Raw genomic sequence first — 13149 nt, 5'->3', positions numbered from 1 at the left:
AAATCTGCCTGTTTATTTTTTTTTACACAATACACTTCAGTTTCTTAACCATTTGAAATATACATTATATTTGAGCTTGTAGTGCACTAGAGTCCAAACTGGCAGAGAGTTCATATCCAAATCTTGGACCTGACTTACCATGAGACCCTCAGATAATAAACACTGCCTCAATGCAAATAACAATCTGTCTTACTAGTCTACCCCCCTGAACCTTACTTAAATTGTTTATCTAAAGATAAACTGTGAAGTTCTCTGGTTACAGAACATTTCAACTTGATTTCTGCCCCTCTGAGGTGACATAATGTCTAGAAAACTCAGCTGCACCTTTGCAAAAAAGCTGATTTTAGTTTCCACATTTTTGCATTAGTTTCACAGTAAAACAGACTGCAACAGCATATAACTATAAATGAGCAAAGCCAGTGTAGCTTGATGATAGCTTCTCATAAAAAGCTGCCTGGTGCCTTGAAAGCCAAGTACACTTAGCAGGATTTTATGGCATTGTCATTAATGCTTTGAGAGTTCCTGTAGACTCGTTTGTTTTCATATTATAGCCTTATTGTTTTGGAGAAGATTTAATTGCATTGAGTTATATTTTCAAAACGAATCAATGAATGAGTTTATATTCAACTTAGAGGAAATAATTACATTTATTGCTTTATTTACTAATTCATCCATTCACTGTTTGTGCCCCTCACTAATAGAAGATTTTATCAGAAAATGAAAGATTGTGGGTACCAGATTTCCCTTTGAGGTGTATAAAATGTATTTACATTTACAGCAAAGTGCTTTAAAGCACTATAAAATAGTTCCTAGATAGTTTTTATGTCACCTTCAGTATTTCAAACGGGTGAACAATCAGTAGAACTACAAATACTACAATCAGGTGACGTTACCTTCCCTTTTGGCAGTCAGCCAATAATATCCTTGTCACGTGAATATTTTGTCCAATCAGAGCGTGGCATACCGGAAGTAGGTTGAATCAGTCAGTAACAGCTGTTGACAAGAGCCGTTTCGTTCATATAAACACAGCCGGTCTCATTTTTGTGTTTAGACACTGTTTTTATTAGCCTTTTCTGCCTCATGGTAGATTGTTTTAGTTGACTTTCGGCATTTTGTACTTAAATGGGATGAGAAAACACAAGAGGAAGAAACAAATCGGTGCAGTTGGGGGCAATGAGAATGGATTTGTTACAAGAGGTTAGTGAAACACAAATAGCTAGCGCTATTGTATGGATAAAAACTCGGCGTTAAATCTTCTACTAATAAAACTTGCCAGAACATTTAACATTATTCGGTAAATCGGAAAGTTGACAAGTCTCATACTCGAATTAAATCTAATTTTACATAATATAATTAAAACCCGTGGGAGTCAGGTCTGGATACTGATCTGGAGTTGACGAGTTTCTCCTCCTAGCTGGCAACAAATCACCCACAGTCGTTTCTTCAAGAGATTTAATCAGAATCAAAGCAACTCTAAATGCTGCTTGCGTGGCATCCTGGGTTGTCTGAGAAACCCTGGAAAATTACAGCTCCCATCTTCAGTTATTTTACTCACAGAACCAAACCTGTCTTTGTGTCATTGTCAAGAACTCCAGACAAAAGCTCTTACATAACCCCATCATCATTTACTGAGTCATTGTGATTCTTTGTCTGCAATTTACTTGCCACTGACATAAATCATCATAGTTTTGTTGGGTATTATTTTTGCCATTTTATAAACAAACCCTTTAAGCACTTTTGTGCTATTTCTTGGTCAACTTGGGCTAATATTTCTGAGAATAAATAGTTTTTTAAGGAATATTTTTGAACAATAGCAAAGTGTCTAGACTGTTAAAGACAGTACCATAACAGGTTTTGAAATTTTGTTCATTGCCATTTGTTGTAAAAGAGAAAAAAAATGAAATGGGGCTAAAAATGGGAAAAAAATAACATTATTAATTTGCATTTTATGTTTATCTAAAAATAATTCAGTTCCAAGTTATAAAACTAGTCAGGAGGATCCCCAGAATTCAAATCCTAGACAAAAGAGGGGTTTGTTTTTGTTTTTGTTTAAATCAACTCCAACCTCAAAGTTCATAATGGCTTTTTGAATATGGCTTTGTAATTTTAATTTTGTAACCCTGTGTTTGCTGTTTTTTTTATTTATTTTCATGTATGCTTTTCTAATTACATCTCTGCTGGTTTCTCACTAAACCTTTTTCCTGTTTCTTACAGAATCGGATGGTGGAAGAAAACATAAGCTGACCGTCATTCATCAGGCTTTGATAAGGTTGGAATTGTTCTGCTTTATATAATTTATGTACATGAGGCATAAATATCTGATCATCTATGTAATTTGGTTTTGATATTAAAAACTATTATAAGATGGCTAGTCCCTTAATTTATTTAAGCAATAGCATATTGTGTCCCCCTTTAAAAATCCTACAGAATTTAGCCACATGTGGTACAATACTTTGAATTTTAGGAATTTTAGATTTCTTTATGTGACAAAGAATAAGAAAAGCTTCTCACTGTTTCATTACAATCAAACTTACTTTGTTTTAGAGAGTTGCATAATTCTTTGCTTATGAACTGATAGAGATCCGGTGGACATTGAGGCGCTGAGGAGAGCTGCAGCCGGTAACGGAGGCTTACTCACCGATGAGCTAAGGAGAAAAGTGTGGCCTAAATTACTGAACATAAACGTGTACAACCTACCACCCAAACCTGGTTAGTATACCTTCCTAAAAAACAGATTTAATGACAAATATTTTTATTTATTTTTCCACAATCACTACATAAATCAAAATAGACAATCATTGACATTGCAGCACTCTGGAAACATGCTTAAACGCATTGAACGTTTTCACATTTTGTTTTGTTAAAACTAATAACTTATTTGGATTTAATGTGATGCAACAACATAAAGTATTTAATATTTATAAAGTGTAAGGAAAGCATTATCTATTTTTTAAAAATCTTAAGTGTGGCATGGAACACAAATGCAACCTGCGACTTTCAGATTTCTATTTGTAAAAAAAAAAAGATTAAAAAGTTCTTTGTTAATATAATCTTTCTTTCTGCTTCAGGTCGAGAAGTGAGGGAGAACCACAAGGACTACAATCAAGTTGTCCTGGATGTCAGAAGGTCCATGAAGCGATTTCCTAAAGGTGCTTTTATGTGTGTGTGTGTTACCTCCACTAAAAGAAGCAGACTGTAATTCACTGTGACATTTATCAGGCTTCACCCTTGTACTTAGAGCAACGCAGAGGGTTATCTGATAAAGTTAAATAATTAATTAGCAAAGTTTAAGTGCTGTATGGGAAGACTTGGAGGACAGAGATTGTCTTCTATTAACACGTCTCAAAGACATTTTGAGTAAAAACTTACTGATTTTTTAAAAGTTTGTGTACATCTTACCTAAAAAATAAATGGTGTGGAAAAGATAATATCACAAGCATACAGGTTCAGAATCGACTCATTTTTTTTCTGAATCTAAATTTATCATTAAAGGCAATAATAACAAAAGATAATTCCAAACTTTTTTGAAACGCTCAAGCAGTATGTGCAGAACTGTTCAGAAATGTCCACCTCCTGATTCAGCAGCTTGTGGAATAACTTGATGAACTTAAAGTACCTTTTGGACCTCATCAATCACATTACTGTGGAGGAATGCTTTTATGGCTTGTAGCTTTTCCAGACAATTTGAACAATTATGTTGGATTCTATTTAATAAATCTGTCATTCATTTCTCATTTGAGTTGCTTTTAAAGAAAACTTGCTAAGCCCGGTGGTTGTGGCGCTCGGGACAGCGCCTGTCATGTTTTTGTGTTAAAAAATGTTTAAAGTTGACAGGAAATTTAAAAATATCACTTGATAATTATGTGTTATTTGAAAATTGGAAGATTAAAATCTTCCAATCCAACACCTACTATGACGTCTTCAAAAATTCAAACATTAAAATAAAGCTTAAATAAATAAGCAATGCTAAGCCTGGTGGGGGCACAAGTAAAGCTTGGTTGCCTACCAGGCTTATAACAGACAGGGGGAACTCTGCTTTTATTTAGTTTTTCTGATCAGTAATGAGTTTTTTCATTTGTTTGTTTCCCTCTGGGTTTTTATTCAGCTTTAATTTGAATAATTAAAGGAATCATATGCATTAATACAATCTCTGGATGTTAAGATTACAGTTTAGTCTCCAGGCATATGCTTAACTTGAATAAAAACAGAAAAAAAGGTATTTTTTCTCTTAATGTTGGTGTTTGTATTTGGTGAATGCTTCATTCTTGTGCGGTGTTTTAGGTATGCCAGCCTCAGAGCGAGCCGTTCTGCAGGAGCAGCTGATCAACATCATCCTGGAGGTGCTGAAGCGAAACCCGCAGCTCCACTACTACCAGGGCTACCATGACGTGGCTGTGACTCTGCTGCTGGTGGTTGGGGAGCGCATGTCCATTGCCATGCTGGACACTTTGTCCAATTTTCATCTCAGGTTAGCCTGCTTTCACAGTCGTTGCAACATAAAGATTTTATTTTATTTTTTAAAATTAAACTTAAATTTTTCTCCTTTCTGTAGGGATTTCATGGATCCGACCATGGACAGCACCAAACACATTTTAAACTATCTTATGCCCATATTGGAACAAGTTGATGCAGAGCTACACGACTTTATGATCAGGTATGAATGAACTGACAGAGTAAATCACTTAAAAACTGGGATTGTTTTAGAATAACTTGCCACTAGAGGGAACCAGAGAGCTAGTCTTTAAATATAATTGAGGATGCATTAGTTGTGGTCTCATTTGGAGAGTTTCAGTTAAATGTTGTGTTTTTACTGGCCTGTTTGTCTCACTGAGGTCTTTGCATCATTAAACTAATTTTGAACCCTGAATAGATAGTAAAATGCAAAATAAACAAAACTGAGGATATTTGGATCATTTGGTTTATTAAACCAGTTAATATTGCTTATTAGAGTAAAGCCAGCTATTGCACATTGCTTATTAATTTTGTCAGGATCAGGTTTTAGAAATGTTTGCATGTTTGTGACTTGTGTTATGAAGTATTTTAATCAGCATGCTTGTGTGTATCTGCAAGACTATATATTTGCTAGTTACCTTACATCTTACAAACCCGAACTAAAAAAAGCAAAATAATGAAGGCATTGCTTTGAACTAAAAGACAAGACAATAAAAAAAAGATTACTTCAAAGTTTGGATCACTGATTTTAGTGCATTCTTCCTCTTCTTTCTTCCTGCCTTCTCATGTGTTTTTCTTCCATTTTATCTCATTTTCCCCATTCTTACAATTTCATTGACCAAAACCTTCCACATATACTACTTCATCTTATTTAGGTTTCAGAAAATTTAGAAAAGCTTCAGTTTCTAAATCTGCCAAAATGTATCAATTAGTAAAAGTCTTAAATATAAAGTAATTTGTCAGCTAATTTGTTACTGCATGTAGTTACTTTTTTCTTTGCAGGACTTTTGAATGGATAGCGACCGTTTTGTAGATTTGAAAATGTGTTTGGATTCTCTTTCAAGGTTTAATTTTAATCCAAAAAGTATTTTTTGACACTTAAATTTTTACATCATCACTATAAATGCGTTACTGAGCTAAAAACAACAAAAATAATCAGGTTTCATTTTACAACTGAGAGAAGTGATAAAGATCACTTTATTTTTGAAAGTAATCTTTGCTTAAATTTAAGAAAAGCTTGGAGCACATGTGAGATCTGGTTATAAAAAAATATGAATATATTTTCTTTCCCTGTGCTATGGAGCAGCTTGTCTTCATCTCTTCTATGTGGCGTCTCTTTCAGAGCGGAGGTCGGAACCATCTTTGCTCTCTCCTGGCTCATCACGTGGTACGGCCACGTCCTGTCAGAGTTCAGACACACGCTGAGGCTGTACGACTTCTTCCTGGCCTCCCATCCACTGATGCCCATCTACCTTGCTGCTACGGTAAGGGCTTTCGCATGCAATCTCCTCTGCAAGGACAGTGTGGCACTTTTATTTTAAATGAAAGAAAAAAGTGACTATTTTTACAACACAGACATTTAGGCTTTTCCAACTTGTTGCTCAATAGAGGCTCTGTACACTCTGTTAAAAGCAGGACTGTTGGTGTGTTAGATAATTTATGCAAAGGTTTGAGCTTTGTTTCTCATATTTAGACCCATGTGCGGTACACAAATATACATTGCAATCTAAAAAAAATAGTGTGACAGCAGATTTACTTTCTATCTGCATATATATTGTCTAATATTCCAGTAGGAAGGAGTTATTTTCCAGAAAAGATTTCTCCAGAGCATTTCTTAGTTAAACCTGTAACTCTGCTTTCCTGTTTGTTATCACTGTTGTTCTCTTTAGTATTTCTAGCTGGTGAGCCTTATTTTCAATTCATCACACATGATCCATAATAATTAAGAAAATAAGATGTATAAACTTACTCCTTCTTTGGTCTAAGCTACTTTTATAACAGCTAGTTTGCTACTGTTAACATACTTTTTAAAAAACTTTTCAGAGTAGAAACGGTTGCTGTTGAGAATGTTTCAGTATCTACTTATCTTTGTTTCTGAGCTAAATAGAGGAAGGACTCTGAACTATGTGAGACCATAAAGTAGAAATATATTTATTCGTACTTTATGAAAAGCAGTTCATATTTGCTCCCACATGAAACAACTTAAATTTGGTTCTTGTTACGCACCCTGAGAAAAATGTTCACAAGCAGAAATCAACCCACCAACACAGAATTTAAATTAAAGTAAAAATATTTTTAAGAAAAAATAATTGCACAGATTGCAAAACAGGGACAGTTTAAGGAAAAATATGCAACACAAGTATTTTTGAAGAGGATAAACTCTGCCTGTGCTCTTATGGTGCAAAAAAGACCAAAACTTGTGGACTTACAGTAAAACTAATTAAATTTAGATGCTTCTAAACGTTTGTCTTGTTTTCAATTTCTCTTCTTCAGATTGTGTTGCACAGAGAGAAGGAGGTGAAGCAAACCGAATGCGACATGGCTATGGTGCACCACCTGCTCTCCCACATCCCCCAGGACCTCCCGTATGAACTCCTGATCTGCCAGGCGCAGGACCTGTTCGAACAGTTCCCTCCATCGCTGCTGGCCAAGCGGGCTGCACTGCAGTCTCGCAAGAGGTGAGGCGACGACGGAAATTAAATTAAAGCCGTTAATGTGATAACACTGCTCAGAGCACATATCTTTAGCCCTGGTGGTTAAGCTATTTATTAGAAGAAACAATAACAGTCAGATCCACGTTTATGGGTTCTACAGTTTAATAGCTGCTTAATTAAACTGGAACACACAGAAGTAAAGTCTCCTAGAAATTACTCTGTATGGAGGTTCTGTTTTGTTTTCTATTCGTTAATTTACTTTCAATTATTTGTGTTCCAGTCAGGTTTTATGCTGACGAACTTCTTTAACTTTACTTTAACTCAATTTGGCTTTTCCATATCATCCGCTGCACTAAACTTGGAACTGTATACATTAATTTTTTTGTCCGGGTTATTTAAGATTTCCTTTAAATCATCATTGTTTATCTCCAAGTATGAGTTTGACCATAAATATTAACTTGTATAATTTCCACAACATATAATAGAAAAAAACAGGCCACAAACTGAGGAAATTCTGAGATTTCACCTTTTAATAAATGTAAGAAAAATGCTTTCTTTGGATTGCATGCTCCGATAAATATGCATTTTTATTTTTACGTTCTCTTTATGCTTGTTGTTACATTAGACTTAAACAGGTGAAGTATAAGGCTGTCAATCTGAATGAGTTATAAAATGTTTCAATCAAAATGTTTCTCCTGTTTAAAACTGTATTTGTGTATTTCGGTTTATGTGTAAATATAAAACGTATTTTGGAGAGCAGCAAAATTTACTCTAGAAAGTGCGGTGCTGCTCTTTCAGTAACCAAAAGGGGGCGCTCCTAACTCACATTCTGACTCCACCACCCAGATGTGCCACAAATTCCTGGTGTTGGTCCACACAGCGCCTTTCTCTCTCTATTATTAAGGGGAAACCTTTTATGCGGGCGGGGCCACTCACTCCCTCGCTCTGTGCAGCTCTGAGCGTGTTTCTGCGTGTCAGCATCCTTCAGTGTCGCCTGAAGTCATTGTTTAGGGCGGGAAGTGACACAAGACCTTGACAGACACGCTGAAAGATACAAATGCTCAAAACATACATTAGCTTTCCACAACCAAGAAGCACTGAGTTAGCAATTCTCCCTAACTCTCTCATCCTCTTTGGCTCGCTTGTCTTAATCTATCACTTTATCCATCAGTCCATCTTCTCATGTCACTAGACTTTAGTTTTCTTCCTTATTGATGGCTAACACTCCCTTCCCATTCATCTCTCTCTCTTTCGCTCTTGTTTTCTTGCATCAGCTTGTCCATAAGCAGCTTCCAGGCATTTCATCTCTCCACCCTCCACCAGAGGCCAGACTCTGTTCTCCAGCGCCTCACCAGGGCCCACGGCTACACCACCTCCAGACATGGTAAAAATAGTTACTGTAATCTTATTACTATTCTTCACAAAGAGAGCACTCACATTTTTAAAAAAAAAATTTTTTTTTATGCAGACAGGGTAAAGATGTATTGTTGCTGCTTAGGCTTTGAAGGTTGAGAAAAATGAATACTATCTATGAAATCCTCCACGAAAATCCTTCCAGAGCTCCCAGCTTTGGGGGTTTTCCCACCTCAGTGATATAATTCTTCAAAACAAGGCAGCAGTAAACACTTTCCCCTCTGGCACAATCAATAACATGTAAACAAATGTTGTAGCACCCCCATCAGACCAATCAAGTGCAGATTTAAATATGCCAGAACAGAACAAAGAGATGCATTACTCCCTTGTGTTCTGTGAAGATCTGAACAGCGGCATCTGACACGTTGTCAGTGATTTGCACAGACTCGGAAATATTATGTGGCTTCAGCTTCAGGCTGGATGCTTTAATTATAAACCTGAGGAATATAATTCCCTGCAGTTTCATCAAAATATAATCAAAAGGCAGAAAAACAGGGAAAACCAACTTGTAGATCTCACGATTGCGAACAATACATGTGTGCTTTTTAACCTTAAGATTTAGGAAATGTTATTCAAACCCTCCCTGATAAAGTCAGACTCAGTTCAGTCAAACAGATTAATATTTTAAAGTAGGCAAGACTTAACATCTTTTTTGGTTGCACAGCAAGTTAAAGAAAACAAACATCTGACACCAAGACAGAAAAAAAACCTTAATTTTTTATGGGACTTTATGATTTGTGGTAAACTTGCTAAATCATATGTGTTAGGAATGCAGCTGCAAAGAAAATTGTACCAAACACAGGCTTAATAAAACTCCATGGAGGTTATCCAGGTCTTTGAGCTGCATTATTATTATTATTTATTATTTATTTATAATTATTATTTATTATTATCATTATTTATCTTTGCTTGTTTTATAAAATGAATACTGATAATGCTCAGTAATAAATTTAAGATGTTCTTGATAAACAAGAAAATAAATAAGTCTGGACACAAATCTAATTCTGCATTATGTTCATATTGCAAAACTTTGTTTCACATAGAAAATTTGTCTGCATATAAACAATATTTTAAAAATGGAAAGGACTTAATTTCATATCTCCAACAACCAAAAAAATACATTTAGAGTAAGAAAAATAAAAATTTTTACTAGTTAGTATTTTTTTAATTTTTAATATTTTACTGCATTATGCCCAAACTAGTGTGACAAAATTAATAAATTCATAATTTTTAATGTCAAAATTATTGTTTTATATTAATAGCTTTTATATAACACATCCAAGTGCTCCTGCTGGTGAACATAATAAAAACTATATTATACAACTCAATTCAATACAAAAGTAAATTTTAATCACAAAAGGAAATTAAATAATATTCTTTAATTAATACATACATAGAACCAATTTCCCTTTTGAGCCATCAGTCACTCAATGATATTTAAGAACATTATAACTGCAGATTCATGTGCTTATTTTGTTTTTAGGCTTTGGGTGAGCACAGGACATGAAGCTTTATTTTTTATTATTACTAATTACTAATAAATTTCTCTCCCCCGTTCTCTCTGCTCCTGCTGTTTTCACCCTTAAGATCCTCTTTTATGGTTGTCAGTCCAGTCATATAATTAAAATAGACAATTATTTTCCACCTTTATTGGAACTCTGGATAAAAATGGGTCTTTGATTTCAGTAAAACAGTCTTTTATTGTGCAGTAGCATAATCTCACCCTGCAGAACACATAAAAATAGTCTCTGTCGTTTAGGTGTAAGAACTTCATAACAGTTTTTGTGGCTATCTGTGGCCCTTTAATGATTTTTGTATGGCCCTCGACTGCATGTATGATTTATTTGTATATTTAACAGAATCGTGGTTCACATAGACATAAAAAAAAGAACAAAGTCACATGATACATAACAACAAAAATCAAAAAGTCTTTAAAATAAAATTAATGCTTCAATGTGAGATTATGATGCTGTCACAAAAGATGAATTAATTTCAGGGATTTTAACTCACGGCCACCAATAAATGTGGCCTGGACTGTTACTTTGGTTTGGCCTTGAACATTGTGACCCCTCCTGACCCCTGCATGTTTCGTCATCTGACCCCGCCCTCCTTGTTCTGTGCTCCTGACCTTTTGACACCCAGGCCTGGAGGCTTCCCCGCCTGCAGCCCGAGGCCAGCTGTGGAGGGAGGGGAACAGGATGATGAAGATGGCAGTGTGGGGGCTGTCCGCTACGCTAGGGGCCGCCGTGTTCGCCGTGGCTCAGACCGCCATGGACTGGGGACCCGACTTGATACTTCAGCTGTTCTGATGAGGCCGATGGGAACAGGACAGGAACCCTTAATCAAACCCAAAAGCTTCTGTAATACCTCGAAAAGACTGACATTGACGACTTGGAGATCAAATCTGCTACAGAAGGAGGTATTTTGGTGCCAAAAAGGTTATTTTCACTTTTCTGCAAAGAATCCCAAACATTTTGGTCAATTTACATCCATTTTGTCAGAGATGAGACATGAAACAAGAGTATAGACTGAAGGAAATGGCATTAAGTAAGAAAAAGTGGGCATAAAAACATGCAAACTAATCACATAGTTCTGCAATAGGGTTTGAAAATGCATGTAAGACACTGACATCCTGCTGATAAAGGCTCCTTCTGTATGCCTCGCTTTTATCTTTTGCTTTGAAGCGGATTATTTCATTGATGAACTCAGCGTGTCACATCTGTTTCAGTGAAGACTCTCGTTTCGCTTGCTGGATCCTCAGCTTTATATATCAAAAAGCCAAAAGTGCCCAAAGCCAGCACCACGACACACAAACACAAATTATTAAAGAGCGGTGTTTTCTGCTGAAAGCCTCTAGTTATGAGTGAAGGAGGAGGGTTAGTGCTGGAATTTTTTTTTCTTCTTTTTTTTTTCTGCCTGTAAGCCTTGTAATAATTGCTCTTCTGCAGGTGTCAGCGAGTAACATTTACACTGGAGCTCAACACACAAAAACAAGCTGTTACACCCCCCTCCTCCTACCCTCAAAAACATGATCATTAGATGCGGTTGGCACAGATTTCAGGCACTCGTGCTTTTTCACGTGCATTGTAATTTATTTTTTTTTTAGATTTTAGGAAATTTCCAATATTTTGGTGCTGTTTTTCCCCTCCCACAGACCAACTGCTGCAGAATGAGTAAGGGGAAGACACCACTAGTTTTTTGTGTTCTTAAAATATTTAGCAGGTTTGGGCCTAACTCCAGCCTGAACGGCCGGCAACAGTGCATGAATTCCCCCAATGTGCTTTATTTGATAGATTTTAAAGATTTTTACGCAAGAAAAAAAAAAAATTCCTAGATTGCATCATTACTGCTTTATATTTATTATTATCAAACACAGAAAGTGAAATTTCCACTTGAGCTCCGACCAGCTGTCAGGGGCTTTGTGGTGTTTTCCAGCACTTGCTTTTTCTGTAACTTTTCTTCTGAAATATTTATCGGTTTGTACTTGTAGCTAAGTTGCTGCTGCTGCTGTAAATGTAACACTCACCCCTCTCCACATGCTCTCTCATCTATAAATGTGTCACATGTTCGCATGGCTCGTTGGGCGGTCCGTCCTGTTGATTTCTGTTGCTTTGCAGCTTATTAAATCGCCCATGCACCGTCCGAATTAAAGAAGAACACCAACAGCTGGTTTCCACCCTCAGAAATTCAACCTGGAGACTCAAAATCCCAGCTTTTATCGCTGGAAATAGTCGGTAAATCAATAAAGTGTTATTGCAACATCTCTGCTGAGCCAAAAGCTAGTTAGGACTCTTGTTTATCAGATGGTAATTGAACTTTGTGTCCCAGAGAACAGAGAAAATGTCAGCTTTATTAATTAACAGGCCAGTTTGTTCTTTTCTTCTGAGGCAACTTTTCTTAGTTGAACTTTTTAGTTCACTCAGTCCCTCATTGTTGGCTGGAAGGAATCCATAATATTTTTTTTATATATTTTATTGAAAATATTCCAATAAATTACCTCTTTTGGATGTATATTTGGTCATGTTAAATTAAATAAGTTTTGCACGTATAAATTTTATTTTTGGGATGTCTCTGTGATATCAGGTCTGGTACTGACTTGTGAAGGCTTTTAGTACTCACGATTTTTCGGGTTTGAAGATGTTACTTAAAATAAATATGTTTTGTGTGAAATTGGGTAACTTTCTTGTGTGTGTCTTAATTTGGCATCTTGCATGGAACGAGATGGTTGCAACCGAATAAACACTTTTATTTACTGTAGGAGATTTCGGAGATGTAGTGAGATATTTGTGCTGGGGCCGTTAAATCTGAAAGCTAAAACTTGGTTCTGAGGGGAGGCAGAGCATATTTACTGGTATTTTAAAGTGTGCGAGCAGCACTTCATAAGGAAGACTGAAAATGTACACTGCTGTTTGTAAAGTTAATTCTTACAATATCCTAAAATAACAATCTAACCCACCTCAGCTGATGCCTTTGACGATCTGATGGAGTTGTACCATGTTGACGATGAACAGCATGTAGCTAGAAGAACAGAGCTGTGATGCTGCCAGCGCCTAATGAGGATTTAATTCCTGCCTCTGGCTGTTGGCATACTACAAAACAGTCTCCTCACCTATTTGTTTATTTCTTTCTT

The 13149-nt window shown here is 36.1% G+C and overlaps 1 protein-coding gene across 2 annotated transcripts; it reads left to right on the top strand.

The window, feature by feature from the left end:
• Positions 1-969: 969 nt before the first annotated feature.
• On the top strand, positions 970-12697 carry LOC116731854 (TBC1 domain family member 20). Of its 2 annotated transcripts, XM_032581716.1 has the most exons (10): positions 1128-1197; positions 2215-2269; positions 2579-2709; positions 3069-3149; positions 4282-4468; positions 4553-4654; positions 5795-5936; positions 6946-7130; positions 8381-8490; positions 10662-10981. In XM_032581716.1, the coding sequence occupies exons 1-10, from the start codon at positions 1128-1130 to the stop codon at positions 10826-10828; spliced, it is 1230 nt and encodes a 409-aa protein (XP_032437607.1). In that variant the 3' UTR covers positions 10829-10981. The 2 variants fall into 2 exon arrangements, with proteins under 2 accessions (XP_032437606.1, XP_032437607.1); XM_032581715.1 differs by lacking the exon at positions 8381-8490 and having other exon boundaries at positions 970-1197; positions 10662-12697.
• Positions 12698-13149: the final 452 nt, after the last annotated feature.

Source organism: Xiphophorus hellerii, chromosome 13 (genome assembly GCF_003331165.1).
Source record: "Xiphophorus hellerii strain 12219 chromosome 13, Xiphophorus_hellerii-4.1, whole genome shotgun sequence".
Lineage (NCBI taxonomy): Eukaryota > Metazoa > Chordata > Actinopteri > Cyprinodontiformes > Poeciliidae > Xiphophorus > Xiphophorus hellerii.
Note: the sequence above shows the minus strand (reverse complement) of the source record. Positions and strands in the feature narration are given on the sequence as shown.